Here is a 17,634-nt window from a genome sequence, read left to right as displayed (position 1 = left end):
AGACAATGTGAAAGTTGCAGTTACATATGATTGGCTGAGTTTAGAGTCAGGTGGAGAACTGATTTTGTTATGTGTAGTTGGACAACTATAATGGGCCAATGGATTGAATTTTGTTCTCTTCAAAAGGTGGAGATTTGTTGAAGTATATGAAGAAAGAAAAGTTTTGCCTCCCACATCGAAAATCTACTTGGTTTAGGAGGAAGTTGAGAGTTATAAATAAACTCCACCTCTTTCATTGTTTGTACACACAAAAATATTTATTTCCTTGCTTACTATTAAAGAGATTTAGATATAATTCTCTTGGAGATCTCTTTGAGAATAGTATTTTAGGAAGTGAGGATGTGTGAGAAAAATATTATTGTATGGTGTAATAATTTTCATATAGTGAATATTTTTCTGGGAGGCCCGTGATTTTTCTCCAATTGGAGAGTTTTTCACGTTAAATCTTTGTGTTATTATTCTCTTAATATGAGTGATAATCAGTGGGTCAGGCTCAAGGCCAAATCCAAATTCTTGTGCTTAAGCCCAACAAGTACAACTTAATATTAGAGGAGTCCATTTATTTCTTTCTACTTTTTTGCTTAGGAAAATATTCAGTCTTTCTCACTGGGATATTTATTTTTGGTAGTATTTGTTTAATTTGTTTTTGAAATTGCTCCTTTAATTTTTATCATAAAATTAAATTAGAAACAAATTCGCAATCTCTTCTTTTAATTTTTGCCCACTTTGATTATCCTCTGAAATTGATGAATTTGTCCTTTTTCTCGGGTTAATGAAGAAAATAATAAATTTACAAGTAAAAGTATTGCACAATGTTCATTTATATTGTCATGATTTCATGGTGGATGATTATCAAAATACGAATCTTGCGTTTTAGTGACTTACATTGCGCAATATTTATTTTTCTTTTATTCAAAAAGTTAAAGTTAGTAAAAGGAACAAAAGAGAAACGATTAAAAAAGAAAAAAAAAAAAAAAAAGGCAAAAATAAGAAAAAATGACACAATATGTGCGGCATCATGTGTTGACACCAAAAAGATTGATATGTTTCAACCTCAAAGAGAAAAGTTTAAAAGACAAATGGAGATCGAGGAGACTTAGTGTTTTATTTGGAAGAGGAGAACAGTGGATATATAAATATTCCTGAGCCAAATACTTAATGAAATCTCATCTTGTGATGTAGTAGTATTTGAGGTAAAGAAAATAAATCAGACCCAAAAAAGCACCCGAGGCCTCGACAATAACAGGGATGCTTCTTGTGTTGTAGTTTTGGATCTTCATGATCAATATCATCGAATCAGCTTCATTATCATCATTAGTCTTGTGTTGTTGTTTTGAATCTTCATCAGTATCATCTTGTGTTGGAGTTAACTTGTGTGATCTTCCACCTTCATCAATAGTCGACATTATTATTATGATAAAGAGTAATTTTATAGAGGCTGATAAGTGAAACACAGTGCTACACTCGGAGAAGGTTCATCTAAGTGAACAAATTTCACCACCGATGACACTACGCACCGAATCCTGACTCTTAAAAATACAACTAACATTGAACTGAAAACAGCAATGGACTTGAAAGTGTATTCGCAGTTTTAAAAGTACCAACAGAAACGCAACTGCATCCACAAACCTCTTGCGTAGCTGTGGGTTCCACACAAGTCAAGCCCTTTTCGGGGTTCCGGCAGGTTCATCAGGACCAACTCCTGATGAATCTGCCCAGCCACCTAACACAGCCGAGTTCGACTGATGGAGGAGTATGAACTAGTGGTGACATTCTGGGATTTGGGCTATTGGGGTTTTGAATATGAAAAGCTATGGCTAAACTAGGAGTAATTAAGGTTTGGGATAAAGGCATCAGTTCCTTTGGAGATGGTAATTCTTCTTCCCATTTGGCAAACCAATTGGAATCTTCTTCCCTCATTTCCTAAACAAAATCTTGGATTTTCCAATCACCTGGTTACACAAGAGGGGTTGCTCGGATAATGATAAGTACCATCTACCTCTGACCCTATAGCTGTGGGTTCAAGTCACCAATTGAGCTGTTTTATTTTTGGGTCAATTTATGTTGGTCTTGTTACTTTAAGATTGATGGACCGTTTGAAAATTGAGCTAAAAGCCAAGATGAAAACACCAAAAAACAAGATTTTTATGAGATGGGGTTGCTTAGATGATAAATACTACAGTCTACCTCTACTGATACAAGTGCGGCAGGTTAAGAAGAGCAAAAACAGTTAGGATTCAAAAGTTAGTTAAGTCTGTTAAGTATTATAGCAGTTGTCTGTTTTTACTGTTGTAACAGACAACAGAATTACTGTAGCAGAGTCCAATAGTTAGTTAGACGGTTATCGATCAATGAGTAGCGATAAATACTCATGTATAATGATTCAAAGCTATTCAGAAATCATAATACAATTCTACTTTTCTCTTATTCTTTTCAATTTAGCTATTTTTCTCGGTTAATACCCCGATCTTAGCTTCCTCCTTCCTCGAGGTTAACCTCCTAGATTGATTGAGTTCATCAAGGTGCATCATGAAAACAAAAAAAAAGTCATAAGTACCACTATAGAAGTTCACAAACAAGGAAGTTCAAGAACCAGAATTACCAGAAACCACGGCTATAAAGTTATAGTTACCAATAAATATGTAATTTTTCAACCAAAGAAACATTACTTAGGCAGGGCCACATGCAACATATTAGGGAAATTTAGTCTCTTTCTTTTCTTTTTCACTAGGGTGACCTTATTTGTATGAAGAATTTTTCTATATACTTTTTTTAATAGAGTTATTATTTGTGTTGCATCTTCCAATTTGAGAAAAGGTTTTTCTCTTTATCTCTCAACTTATAGATGCTGAATCGATCGAGAGAAAGTAAGAAAACTATTGCACACACCCTCCATTCGTCCAGCTATCGTTGCCTTGCATAAAACGGTACCCTTAACTTCGAGTTCCTTCCTTGGTAGTCGACCCTGTCAAAGCAGCTTTCTTTCTTCAGATAGTGAAGTCACTCCAATTTATGTATGATTTGACTCTCTAGAGTGTAGAGTATATATCTTGCCCCTAGAAATAGAAGAAGGTGAACCCCTCTCCGTCGAAATAGATGAGATTATCGTGGATACACACATTAGTTAATCAAATTTGTTTGATGTAGAGGCAATCAAAAAAATCACACAAGTGAATATATAACTCTCTGCCTTCTTGCCTGTACTCCAACTCAGTAGCTCATTCCAGATAAGCGAGTGAATTTCAAGCCAGAGAAGTGTTGATATTGACCACCAAAGAAAGACGCTACCTAAAGCTAGGCCATGAACAACCAATCATCGTACTGTAAAAATTGGATAGATTCGACCTATAGACCTCCTACATTGAACAACTATAGTTTAATCAAAGATGAGTAAACTTGACTCTATAATGACGTTAGGTTCGACCCAAAGACCACCTACATTGAACAACTGTAGTTTAATCAAAGACGAGTAAATTTGACTCTGTAATGACGTTTTCATCAGTATTTACTCAAATGATATATTACTTGCAGTAAGAATCTACTTTTGAAATTAATAAAACTTTCTTATTATGGCATCCATGCTAGTAGTTCGTAGGGCTAAGCTTGTTTCGACGTGTGTTATCGTTTGTCGTATTATTTCATGTTAGACACCGGAGGTCTGTTTGGAAACAGTCTCTCCATCTCACTTTCGACGTCTGTTATTGTTTGTCGTATTATTTCATGCTCACCGGAGGCCTGTTTGGAAACAGTCTCTCCATTATTTCATGCTAGACACCGGAGGTCTGTTTGGAAACAGTCTCTCCATCTCACCTCCAAGATAGTGGTATGAACTGCTCACACTTACCACCCTCCTAGACCCCACTTTGTGGGAATATTGTGGATTTTTTGTTGTTGTTAGGCTGTGAACAGCATAATGTGGAACTTATGAAAGTGATGGCTTCGTACTGCACATGGAACCTTATCATAAGGCACATGGTGAAGCACGCAATGTAGTTAATAATGCAAAACCATGTTGATGCCTCACTTGACAAGGGAACTGAGAGCACCTGACCCTCAATAATGCAACTTTAACCAATACCCAGTACACTACAACAATAATAAATAACATAACCCACCACTTGGCTCCACAAGCCATTTGAATAACAAAATTATCTCGACTTTTTGAGAAAATACTAAAGTAACCACAACACAAATGGTTGAAAAGTAAAGAGAATATGAACGACGAAATAAGAAAGATAACAAATATTTAAGCAGAGATAGGTAACAGTATTACAACTAGAAATCCACATTCACACACCAGCATTCACTCCTGATAAACTACATAGGGCACAAAACTAGGGGACTTAACACAGCGACGTGTAGACAAATATAGAACATACAAGAAAAAGAAATGCTCATAACCCGCAGAGATCAGAAACATATTGCAAACCATATATAATAAGTGTGTTTCTTCAGTTCTCTTCATTCCCATCATACTCCTCATCCTCGTATTCACCTTCTTCATCAGCAGTGGCATCTTGGTATTGCTGATACTCAGACACGAGATCGTTCATGTTGCTTTCAGCTTCTGTGAACTCCATTTCGTCCATTCCTTCACCTGTGTACCAATGCAAGAAAGCCTTTCTACGGAACATAGCAGTAAACTGCTCGCTCACCCTCCTAAACATTTCCTGAATGGAAGTTGAGTTTCCAATGAAGGTGGATGCCATTGAGAGACCTCTAGGCGGGATGTCACAGACACTGGATTTCACATTGTTTGGAATCCATTCAACAAAGTAAGATGAGTTCTTGTTCTGAACATTAATCATCTGCTCGTCAACTTCCTTAGTGCTCATTTTACCCCTGAACATGGCTGAGGCAGTAAGGTAGCGACCATGACGTGGATCAGCAGCACACATCATGTTCTTAGCATCCCACATTTGCTGGGTCAGCTCTGGGACTGTAAGTGCACGGTATTGCTGTGAACCACGAGAAGTGAGAGGAGCAAATCCAACCATGAAGAAGTGTAGACGAGGGAAAGGGATCAGGTTAACAGCAAGCTTCCTAAGATCAGAGTTCAATTGCCCCGGGAACCGGAGGCAGCAAGTAACCCCACTCATTGTAGCAGAAATCAAGTGGTTCAAATCACCAACTGCAACATGATATCAAAAAATTTTAGCTAGTGTTAGAAAACATAGGCAGAAAACCTATCATAACTCTAAAAGGTTCGGAAGTAAGAAAGAAATAAGCAAGCATCCAAAAACTAGAGTAGTTTGATTTAAATTTTATTCCAGAGCGACTTTATGCATGATGTTTCAGGCAATACAGGGACTAACTGAATTGCTAGATATACACTCCCACATACACATTAAATGATTAGCTTAATACCTACCTACACATGCATGCACATGTTGCTAAAATGGCCAAATAACCAGCTTATCTACCTTATTAAAGAAAGTGAAATGAAATAAATAGTAGGGACCATGATTTGTAACAAATGAACAGCCCATTGTGAGTGAGGACCACAGGTAAAGGAAATCTAGGGTAGTCAGGAATTTCGTTATTTTTGCTCAAGCCAGTAATCCTACAACATGAATCATTGATTACTGATAGAACCATTTTACACCAACTTAGAGACGAGCTGATAGCCAGCCTACAGAGTACATCTAGAGATGTCACTTTATAACAACAACAACAACAACAACAAACCCAATGTATTCCCACATAGTGGGGTCTGGGGAAGGTAAGATGTACGCAGTCCATACCACTACCTCCGGAGAAGTAGAAAGGCTGTTCACTTTATAACCAGATATTATTTTTGAAGGCTGCATTATCACAAGTTTAAAAAGGATAAAAACGAAGGTTCAATCTATACACTGATAGTCATAGCACATAGACAAAAAAGTAGATTGCATCAATTTGGATAACATATACTCACAGCTGGGTGTGGTAAGCTTGAGAGTCCTGAAACAGATGTCATACAGAGCTTCATTGTCAAGCACCATACACTCATCAGCATTTTCAACAAGCTGATGCACCGAAAGGGTAGCATTATATGGCTCAACCACTGTATCTGAAACCTTTGGTGATGGGAACACAGAGAATGTGAGCATCATGCGGTCAGGGTATTCCTCCCTGATTTTGGAGATAAGCAAAGTTCCCATTCCGGAACCTGTTCCTCCACCAAGTGAATGGCACACTTGAAAACCTGGAAAGAGTAGAACAATGTATCAATAATGGCCCAAATTAAGCACGGTGATGATGCTGTCGACTAAGAAACACTACTCAAATCCATAAGTTTACCTTGAAGACAGTCACAATTCTCGGCCTCCTTTCTGACGACATCAAGAACAGAGTCAATAAGCTCTGCACCCTCAGTGTAATGACCCTTAGCCCAATTGTTTCCAGCACCTGACTGACCGAAAACAAAGTTATCAGGCCTAAATATCTGACCATAAGGGCCAGTTCTCACACTGTCCATTGTGCCAGGCTCGAGATCCATAAGCACTGCACGGGGAACAAACCTCCCACACGAGGCTTCATTGTAATACACGTTGACACGTTCCAATTGAAGATCTGAGGTTCCAACATAGCGTCCGGTAGGATCAATTCCATGCTCATCACATACAACTTCCCAGAACTTTGATCCGATCTGGTTTCCACATTGTCCACCTTGGATGTGAAGGATTTCTCTCATCTTTCCTGAAATTATCAAGATGTTCCAAGTTATTCTTCTCTTATATTAAAAACCACTACATAAATTATAAAATTCATGATTCACAATCAAATATATCTGATTTTCACAAAATTAAATAGATCGCTATGACATTCACCAATTGAATTATAAACTTCCCTATATAACTATTCCAGCTTGAGGCAATATGTGTGTTTAAATAGCATCAATATTGCTACGAAATGTTGATCCAAACCAACATTCAATAAAATCAAGTACGTTATTCACACAAATATCTATACAACGCACACTTTACACAGATCTCCATAAATCAACTAACTACGGTATATCCTAAGCAAAAATACAACAAATCTACGAAATTTGATCTAACAAACAGTGAACTCTCACAATAAAAATCATCAGAATAACAAATGCAATTCAATCAATCAGAATAAGAAATTATAGATCTAATTATTATTGTACACGGAGTATTTTTTGAATTACACATGCAAGTCAATAAATCACAATAAGACATTAGAGATCTAAAATTTTAATTGAATGCAGGAGATTTTTGAATTACAAATGCAATCCAAAAAATCACAATAAGATATCATAGATCTAAGAATATAATCATACGTGCAGGATTTTCACAAAGTACACAAGGAAAATGAGAAAAAAAAATCATTTTAACATAGCAAAATCATTCATTAATCACAATAAAAATCAACAAAAATCACAAATGCAATTAAAATAAATCATACATCTGCAAACAATAAACAGAAAATCATTAAATGGACATAATATACAACAGCAAATTCATTTTAAGATAGCATAAAATCATTAATCACAATAAAAATCATCAAAAACCACAAATACAATTCAAAAAATCACAATAAGACATTATAGATCTAAAAATTAGAAAAATAAAATAAAACATTTTAAGATAGCAAAAAATCATTAATCACAATGAAAATGATCAAAAACTACAATTGCATTTCAAAATATCATAGATCAGCAAACAATAAACATAAAATCATTAAATAGTCAAGGAAAATGACCAAAAAATCATTTTAAAATGGCAAAAAAGCACTAATCACAATATAAATCATTAAAAAAAATTCACAAAAATCATTAAAAATTCAAAAAGTATCAAAAATTACAAATGCAATTCAAAATATCACAGATCAGCAAACAATAAACATAAAATCATCAGATAGACATGGAAATGACAAAAAAATCACTAATCACAATATAAATCATTAAAATAATCAAAAATTTCAAATGCAATTCAAAATTCATAGATCTGCAAACAATAAACAGAAAATATACCTTAAAAAATCAGGAAGAAAACGGAAGTGTGAAGTGGAACTACTCACTCGATCGAGAGAGTAGTAGTATGGAGAGTGTGGGGGGTGAGGGAAGGGAATGCTAAAGAGAGAATTTTATATGAGTAACAGGGAAAGATCAAGGGCTGTAATTTGTAATGTGGACCCCATTGATGGAGAAATCGACGGTTATGATGAGATCTAATATGGTGAGATTTGAATTATAGGTAACATATAATTGTTGGGAGATATTTTAGTGACGATTATGTCCTTTGTTATGTGATATTATTTGGATGTCCTCCTAGATTACCTATTTTACTTACCATGTGCCTCTCTCTATACTCCATTTTCTATGAGAATACAACAAATATATTAATAAAAAGATATCATTAAAATTTAAAATTAAGTTTTATAGAGTGGTGATTCGACGAATATTAATGTATAGGGTGAAGTGTTGGCCAATTAAAAATTTTCATGTATCAAAGATACATATGGCAGAAATGAAAATGTTGAGATGGATATGTGCGTATATTAAAAATATGATTGAATCAGAAATAAGGTCATTCGAGACAAAGTGAGAGTGACCTCTGTAATGGATAAGATAAGGAAAGTGAGACTGAGATTATTTAGACATGTAATGAGGCGAGGGTCAGACACCCGGTGAGGAGGTGCAAAGGTTGGATATAGAGGGTACGAAGAAGGGTAGAGATAGACCAAAGAAGCATTAAAGATAGGTGATTAAACAGGGTATGACGTATGTGGAGGATGTGCATTAAAGTAGAAGGTTAGTTGGGTAAGAATGTTGTCGTGCACTAATCGTAGTATGATAGTGTAAGGTTTAGCCATAGATATTTGTCTTTGTTGTCGTTTATTGTGTTTTCATTGCATAAATTTGCTGCGGATTACTGTTTGTATAGTAAATTCCGCACAGTTTCGTGTGATCATATTTATCTTCATTGTGTTCCTCTTTTTTGTATCTGAATTTGCTACACTTGAACCGAAAGTTTTTGAAAAACAGACTTTCTACCTTCTTGAGATAATGATAAGACATGCATACACTTTATCTTCTTCAAGACTCACTGTTAAAATTTTACTGGATATATTATTATTATCGTTGATCATATGATGATATTTATTTTTGTTAGGTACTTTGTTTCGAAATAACAATACATTTTTACTTGAAATAATTTTGTTTAACTCTCAATACTTTACCTTTACAATAACAATATGCTTAATTTAATCTTATAAAGTGGAGTCTATGAAAGCTAATTCCTTGATCAAGAGAGTAGAAGTATAGCGGGGGAGGGGGGAGGGGGAGAGAAGTGAAGGCTAAGAAGAGAATTTCATAAAGTATTAAAAACATACCTAATCGTCCTCTTTTGAGTTTCCCACCAAAACTAATGAAAAGTGTGAAAAATATACCTAAATTATCACTTTTACTTTAAAAAATATATTTAAATTATTAGCACTTATTAATTTGATAAACACACCTAAAAGCCGATAAAATAGAATATTTGCTTACAAACTCTTTAAGTGTGTCTAGCATTAAAAATTAATTCACGTGATATATTTTTATTTTTTTTGTTAATACATTATTTTTTTCATTTTTTAAATATTTTTAATTGATTTTTATTTATTGTAGGATGTGTTTTTCAAACTAATGAGTAATAGTTTAGATGTATTTTTCACACTCTTGATGGTTTGGATATGAAACTTAAAAATAAAAAATTTAAGTGTGTTTTTTAATCCAATTTTATATGAGTAAGAGGGAAAGATCAAGGGCTCTAATTTATAATGTGGACCCCTTTGATGGAGAAATCTACGGCTATGATGAGATCTGTAATGGTGAGATTTGAATTATAGGTAAAAATTAAAATATAATAGTTGGAGATATTTTAATGACGATTATGTCCTTTGTTTGTGAAATTACTTGGATGTCCTCCTATAGTCGGCAGTTTCATTTTGCGAAAACTAGGATTCGTTTGGCTTGTTGTACTAAGTATAATTAGTATCAATATTATTTATACATAATAAATCATGATATTTATCAAGATCGGAAGTCAAGTAAGATGAATGACGTTCGTTTGAATTTTCTTTAACGAAAAATTATATTATTTTATATTTAACATTATGTCTTATACGTTGATAGATATTGAATATCTATGACATCTTTGTGTGCTCATGACATCTTCATATTTGGACTTCATCATTGATATTAATGCCATCATACACTTGTTTTATACTTCTACACTCTATTCAATATTATTGTTGATAATGCAATCTATGTTATTCTCAATACAATAAACAAATACAACAACAATAACAAATCAGTGTATTCCCACAAAGTGAGGTCTAGGGAAGGTAAGATGTACGCAGACCATACCGCTACCTCAAAGAAGCAGAAACAATAAACAATTACACTCGACAAGAAATATGTTAATGTAATTAGTTCAGGCATAATTAATTTTTGAATTATTAATCTAGTTGCTATTTGACAAACCAAACGACCCCTTGGAGGTGTGACATGATTGGGGTTGGTTGATATTTAATAAGAACTTATATTATAGTATTAATTTTCTGGTTGTTTTATGTTATATGATCAAGTTATAGTTTTCAAAATTGCTCCAATCATGTTAGTTAATTTTCAATAATTTCTAAAAAGAAGTCATGTAATAGCTACAAGTAAAAATTAGAACATAAAACTACATATGCATATTTATATAAGGTCTTGTCATAAATTTTTTAAAAATTTTTTCATTAAAAGACGTTGTAATAAGAACACATAAAATATGAGTGAATTTTTATTGATTTTTGATAAGTTCTACTGTGGATTGTAAATTTTAACGCACACGTCACGTTCATTACACAAATTTAGGACATCTTTAATATTTATGAGTGCATTTTTTACTATACAGATAGATCAATTTTATTTTATTTTCATACCATACCACTCTAACTAATGATAAGATGAGTATTTGAATTTCTGCAAGTGAATAATGTTTTTCTGTTCTATCTTGAAAGGCAAGTAAACTGTAGACACTCATAAGTCATAACTACTATTTGCAACTTAGATGGTGTAGTTATGACTATGATAGTTTATTCAAAGTTTGTTTGTCTTATTAAAAATCTAATACACTTATAGATATTGAAATTCAAAGTTTACTGGACTTAAAATAGATCTATACAAGATAAGCTCAATTCATATTCTCAAATTCTAAGTCTTGTTAAAGTTTCTTGGAGGTTGTTCCATTCTAGGAGTAGTTTTTTAAAAAATTGTATTATACATATATATACACATGATTAAAATTATTTTTTTATTTATATATAATAAATATCGAACCCCCTTCGGTTAATTCGTATATTCACTTGTAAATCCTTTTGGTGTCAATCCTGACTCCGTCACTAAGAAACATCTTGAATATCCCATAAGTTATTAGATATTCATAAAGAGATCAAGATAAAAAATATTATTTTTCTCAAAGCCGAAGTAAGGTGATCAAACGAATATTCTTCCGAATCAAGATCACTCCAAAGTGATGTCTGACGTTCCTAGCTTAGCGATACATCAAAGAAGGTCCAAATTATCCTACATTCGAGAAGTAGATGATAATAACAATCTTCAATTCATGAAGTCAAAGGATGTTCTTCCTAACTCAAGATCAACTGAAATAATATCCAACGATTCTAACGATGTTATTGACATACGTTATTGACAACATTTGGATCACAAAGTCATGGGATGTTATTTTTCCTAGACCAGGAACAACTTAAAATAACGTTCTACTTTTCTAGCAATTAGGTACATACCAAGAATATCCAAATTATCTTACGTTTCATTTGATAAATATGTTGATGTTAACTGTTCTCGAATTACGTAGAAATTAAATTTAAAAAAATTATGAAAGTTCAAATTATCTTGTGTTTGAGAAATAAATTATTAATGACCTCCACATAACACAGTCAGCGATGTTCATTCTAGATTAGGATCTACTTAAAGTGATATCCGATATTTTTAGTGATCAATGCATTTTAAGGAAGCTTAAATTATCCTACACTCGAAATAAACACTATTAACAACCCTTAAATCACACACATAAAAGTTCAGAAAGGAATACCAAAAAATAAACAAAGGCTCACAAATATTCGTAAATAAGATCTCCTTTTATTTGTGATTAAAATTTATTTTCATACTTTAAATTTTTACAAATAACATTAACTAAAAATTCTAAATCCGTTTTTATGTGGGGTCACTTTTTTGTTTTCCTCACATGATATGTTTGAAAAGAAAATTAGTAAAGTATTATAATGATAAATTGATACTCTCACTTGTTAGATCTCTATTGGTCACATATTCACGAGACAGTATGAGTAATGGGAACATGGTTATTAAGCAAAGAGACAAATGAATACTTCTCCCCTTACTTATAGTTTCATAGCAACACTTTCATAATTATATAATATAACAAGTTGTATTTTATATTTTTATAAACTATTACTATAAAAATATAAATACATATGATTTTTACTATTCTTTTGATCAATATATATTTTAAATTTTTATAAACTATTACTACAAAAATTCAAATACATATATTATAAAATATAATTTGATAAAATATTATTATTTTTGATAATTTAATACTTAAATATACTAATATGTATGTTTTCCTATTATAAATGAAGGGTCACATGAAATTAGATTGTTAGCATGTGATGTGCCTTGGTTCTTGTATTACTCATTGATTAAGGAAAAGTACATTTTAGAACATTATATTAGGCGGGCAATTATAACATCAGATTGTAGCAATGTATTGGGATTAAGTGATAAAATTAAAATAAAATATGATTTAATCGGTCATGGCCGATGAGAGACTGTTATATAAAGGTAAAATATATAACTCATATCATTATGAATTATTTGTTGCTTTTCATAATTTAAATTATGTGAACTTTATTCAGTATTAATTTTAATCATATGAAGTGAATACAATTGCAATTTATATATTTTTTCTAATAATTTTGAAATATAACAACTTTAGTTTTAAAATGTTGAGTTGATCTATTCGAGTTTAGTCACTCATTTTGAAAAGAAAGAAGTATAAAAATCAATTTTAAAAAAAAGCTTATATGTTATATTGTAAAGTGATATTAGAAAGACTATAATTGTTATAGAAAGATCTGAAATAATTATTAGTATCGGAAATAATTTTATCACAGTGTTTTTTCATGTCATGAAGAGGTGGTGACTTTTTTTTTGCTTTTGAGTAGAAGATGGTGACTTAATATTTGTATTTTTCTTCTAAAGTTAAACAAAAGTACTTTGTTATTTGTGAAGTTTTAAATAGAAAAATTTCTGAATTTTATTGGTTAATTATAGTATGAATATTATTATTTGAAAGTGATTATTCGTTTGTACAAGTTAAAAAAAGATGATAAATGTACCTCTCCAACTTGCTTCCAACTCACTTGTACTCAAAATAATAATTAAGTTTAAATGATTGAGAATATTACTTCACCTAATTTAAGTTCAGATTGAATGTCACAACCACCATTCAAGTGAAACTTGAAGCAAGTTATATTCTTTTGAAGTGTAGTTGTATAATTACAGTATCAAAAATAGTTAGTGTGACGGATCCAAATAAAAATATTAGTATAACTCAAAGGATGAACTTCATTTCAAAAGTAAACGTATGAATTAATCGAAGAGGTTCAATAATTACTATACATATATTAAAAATAATTTTAACTATAATGAACCCCTGACCCAAGGGTAGCTCTGCTGCCCGAGAGGCTTACAGTTACCACGACCTTAAGCACTCTGCTCGTTCGTAAGAGGCGAGCCAGGAACTTATGTTGAGCATTTATTACTCTAGTGGCAACATGTGACAGACAAATGACATGATTCTCAAGGAGTTATATGCTAAGTGGCGGGTCAATGAATTGGGCTTGGCCCATTTGAACTGGGCTAGATATTATAAGCAAATGTATGAAGAATCCAATTCCAAGTCCAGTCCACAAGGACAAAAACCAGACTTTATTTCTCTTGATGGTCATTCATTTGTGAATAAAATTTATAAATAATCATCTTTTACAACGTAATTGAAAAATAGTTATTGTAACATAGACTCAAAATCTACAAATAAAACTTCAGGATACTCTCAGAGAAATTTTACTTATAGAATTTTGAATTTCATTGAGTATATGTTGTTGTTATTGCAATTTCGAATATCTTAACAGTGATTATTTTTCTACGATAGGGCCAAAAGGTGATTTGTGAACGTTATTTCGACAAGCATTTGACACTATTGCATTTTTCATGTCATGTCACACATTAAGACAATTGAATGAACAAGATATCACAATTCGTAATTAGTTGCATGGGTTTGAATCGTAATGCTTTACGTCACGCTATATATGCCTTATGGTTTTACCTCTCATTCTACTTTTGAAACTTATATTCGAAATTTAAATTTATGTTATGTAAAATTCATTAAGAGGGAAAGCTCTTAATATGATTTTTTTTTCATATTCAAAACTCGAATTTGAAATCTCTAATTTAAAATAAAGAAATCATATTTATCCCACCATAATCCTTGCTGGCTCGATACGTCCACCACACCTTAGTACTCAAATCGTGACATACAAGTCAAGTGCCACTAATTACTCCAATCCCCCTAACACATGTAAGCTTGTGCAGAGAAAAAGAAAGGTTAGACAATTGGCATACTTTAGAATGAAGCAAAGTTTATGATTGAGCCACTATATTAGGTGTCAGGTTGGACATGGTGGTATTCGCAGGCACTTTTAATCACTACACATGGGGCAACTTCATCCATAATAAGGCACATAAAAAACATTACCTAATCGGAGACGGAGTCAGATTTTTCATTGAAAGACAAAGACTTCAAATATATACACATGAATTAGTCGAATGAGGTTAACATTTACTATATATACATAAAAAATATTTTTAATCATATATAAATAGTGTAATTTTCACCGAAAAAGGTTCAGATGAATCCCTCATTCTATGCTAGCTCCGCCTCTGTACCAAATATTTATTAGCTCTATTTTAATTTGAACTTTAGTAATGTCTACGTACATCAATCCTGTCTGACATAACACTGCACTGAATTTATTATTGTTATTATACTATAATTTGAATCTTATTTGTAAGATCTGCGCATATTTCTTTGATGGCTAAACCACAACCTTAAAATGTACGTAACTAATATTTTTTCTAGGAATGGGCTTTGTAGTAGTTCGTATCACCATCTACAGGTCGAATCATGAGATATATTTGACATCGTGAATAAAAAATTCAGAGGACTACTCTAGCCCTTGCTCTTCCCCTATATCCTATTCTGATCTCTCTAACGAAGGCGCTAGATCTTTTCTCTATTCGATTGATCCTAAATTCAGAAGGTGATCCTTCCCGTAAAGTCAAGTGACTTTTAGCTCCTCTTAAATTCCATTTTCCATCGGCAAGTAGCTAAAGTGAATTCTAAAATTCCTTTTTCCATTCCAGCTCTAAAGCGTAAGAAGAGAGAGAATGGACAGATGGCATAAGTGGGAAGAGTCGACTATTGCCCCACTTTTATTAATTCTAAGAAAAATGATTCCGATATACTTATAAAAGAATGATTCTCTCTATTGAATCGAAAAAATACTTCTAATCATCAAAATAAAATATTCATGCAGCAATAAAATCATTGTCAAAAAGTTTCCAACAACAAAAGTATTAATGCATGAGAATAACAAGTCCTGACATAGTAAAACCTTGTCCAAATAGAAAGTACTCTTAACAATCAAGACAAACTAAAAATAGACATCGTTAAAAATTAACAACTTCAAATATATTAAAACCATGTCCAAATAGATCGATCATATTATTAATAGTTCACATTTAAGTAAACCACTTTATCAATCTATATAGCCTTTGTGCAATTTATACAACAATTAAATTGTTTCATTATGTGAATCTAGTGCCATACTGGCTCTCGATTTACAAAATTCATTAGCCTAATAAGGTATATTAAGGAGTAATTTGGTAGCTAGGGTAATTTAGTAATAGGTTCTATATATAAAAGGCAGAAGAGAGCTTGACTGCAAGATTCAACCGTCATGCAGCGACAAAAGTCGGACTTAGTAATCTGATGGTACCTAGTGCAAGTGTCATCATGCAACGGACAAAAGTTATTCCTAGCTAGGTCCATAGTTTCGAAATTGATACGAGAATCAAGATCGATAAATTAAGGAAGTTTTGAAATTTAGTTTTTGTAATGAAAGTGTCAATACCTTCCAAGATAAGAGTAAGATTCACGTACAAATTACATTCTCTAGATCTTACTTATGAAATTACATTGCTATCTTATTTAGTTTTAAATATATATAGGAATGTAAATAAGGTTTTTTTTTTTGGAACCCCTAGGGAAACTCACAATCTTTACCCTTCGGGTGGACACTTAATTTATTGTAATGCAATAGCTTCCAAATCACACAAGTGATATAAATCGCACTGGACAAGTTTTATATGAGGAACTCATGACTAGACGGAGGCAAGATTCTATCCCAGATACCTCCCAACCACAATCATACCCTTGCGAGCTAAATGAGTCATTTTGATTCGATTTTTATCGAATAGTTATTACCCATGACAAAATGTGCATTTGTTTATTGTTTACTTAGACGAAATTTTTAGTTACGCACTCTGAATTTTGCGAGGGTCCTATGACCCCCTAGACTATTTTTATCGTATTTAATTAGTATATATTTGCCCTTTATCAAACATTTTTTTCTTACGCACTCAATGTGTGTGAACACAAGCAGTTGTCCAAGTGCAAGATGCGTAATTGCAAATTTCGCCAAAGTATAAGTATTTTTCGCACCTTTTTTCCTAAAAAGAAATACGATAAATAACATAAATATACATTTCAACTTATCTACTTACACAAACTCCCACCATTACAAAGTAATTACAAAAATCTCAACTAATCATATATCTTTCTTGAATTATCGAGGAGCTAATTATGTATCTCCACAGACCCAAAATCGAAAAAATGTATCAAGAGTTAATTATGTATCTTTACAAGGAAAAAATGTATCTTCGTTGGATGTATTATGTATCTCAACAGATTCAAAATCGAAAAAAATATATCAGAAGCTAATCATGTATCTTCACAAAAAAAAAATATATCTTCGTTGGATTTATTGGAAGCTAATTATGTATCTCGACAGTCTCAAAATTAGAAGTTTCAGTAATTATGAACAATATCGAGATTTTCTGTAATTAATATTCAAATTGTCAAAATTTATGTTGTTTGCCCTTGTTATTACCCACAATAAAAATGTTCATTTCTATATTGTTTATACAAAAAAAAAAAAAAAGGTAGTGTAAAAATCATATCATACATACAAGTACTAGAAATATAACATAGAATACACATTGTTATATACTTTCGATCTGTCGCAGTAATATTAATCATCCCATCAACTAAATTAATTAACATAGTTATTTAAAACAATCAAACCCAACGGCTAGTTTTCGTGAAACTAAATTTACACCGTCGGATCTTGCTCTATACTAATCTAACGGCTACTATTTCAAAATGAAGAAAATAAGACCGTTAGGAATAGAAGTGCCGATTCTCCAACTTC

General features: G+C 32.3%; 1 protein-coding gene and 1 long non-coding RNA gene across 2 annotated transcripts; both read right to left on the bottom strand.

Moving 5' to 3' along the window:
- Positions 1-1,007: 1,007 nt before the first annotated feature.
- On the bottom strand, positions 1,008-2,167 carry LOC124887658. Its single transcript, XR_007045498.1, has 2 exons — positions 1,630-2,167; positions 1,008-1,387 (listed from the first exon to the last, which is right to left on the bottom strand). It is a non-coding gene; the product is annotated as an uncharacterized LOC124887658 (long non-coding RNA).
- A 2,060-nt stretch (positions 2,168-4,227) lies between these two features.
- Positions 4,228-8,259, bottom strand: LOC107843763 (tubulin beta-5 chain). Its single transcript, XM_016688154.2, has 4 exons — positions 7,982-8,259; positions 6,283-6,681; positions 5,918-6,187; positions 4,228-5,131 (listed from the first exon to the last, which is right to left on the bottom strand). The coding sequence occupies exons 2-4, from the start codon at positions 6,674-6,676 to the stop codon at positions 4,452-4,454; spliced, it is 1,344 nt and encodes a 447-aa protein (XP_016543640.1). The 5' UTR covers positions 6,677-6,681; positions 7,982-8,259; the 3' UTR covers positions 4,228-4,451.
- Positions 8,260-17,634: the final 9,375 nt, after the last annotated feature.

The sequence above is a fragment of the Capsicum annuum genome, chromosome 10 (genome assembly GCF_002878395.1).
Source record: "Capsicum annuum cultivar UCD-10X-F1 chromosome 10, UCD10Xv1.1, whole genome shotgun sequence".
Lineage (NCBI taxonomy): Eukaryota > Viridiplantae > Streptophyta > Magnoliopsida > Solanales > Solanaceae > Capsicum > Capsicum annuum.
This window is presented reverse-complemented; position numbering and strand designations above follow the sequence as displayed.

What these genes read in the sequence shown, in the direction of transcription:
- LOC107843763 (XM_016688154.2), bottom strand. Translation starts at nt 6,676, where the DNA reads ATGAGAGAAATCCTTCACATCCAAGGTGGACAATGTGGAAACCAGATC. An exon ending in GAATTGTGACTGTCTTCAAG is followed by an intron (nt 6,188 to 6,282) that starts GTAAACTTATGG and finishes TACTCTTTCCAG; the next exon opens with GTTTTCAAGTGTGCCATTCA. An exon ending in CAAGCTTACCACACCCAGCT is followed by an intron (nt 5,132 to 5,917) that starts GTGAGTATATGT and finishes ATCATGTTGCAG; the next exon opens with TTGGTGATTTGAACCACTTG.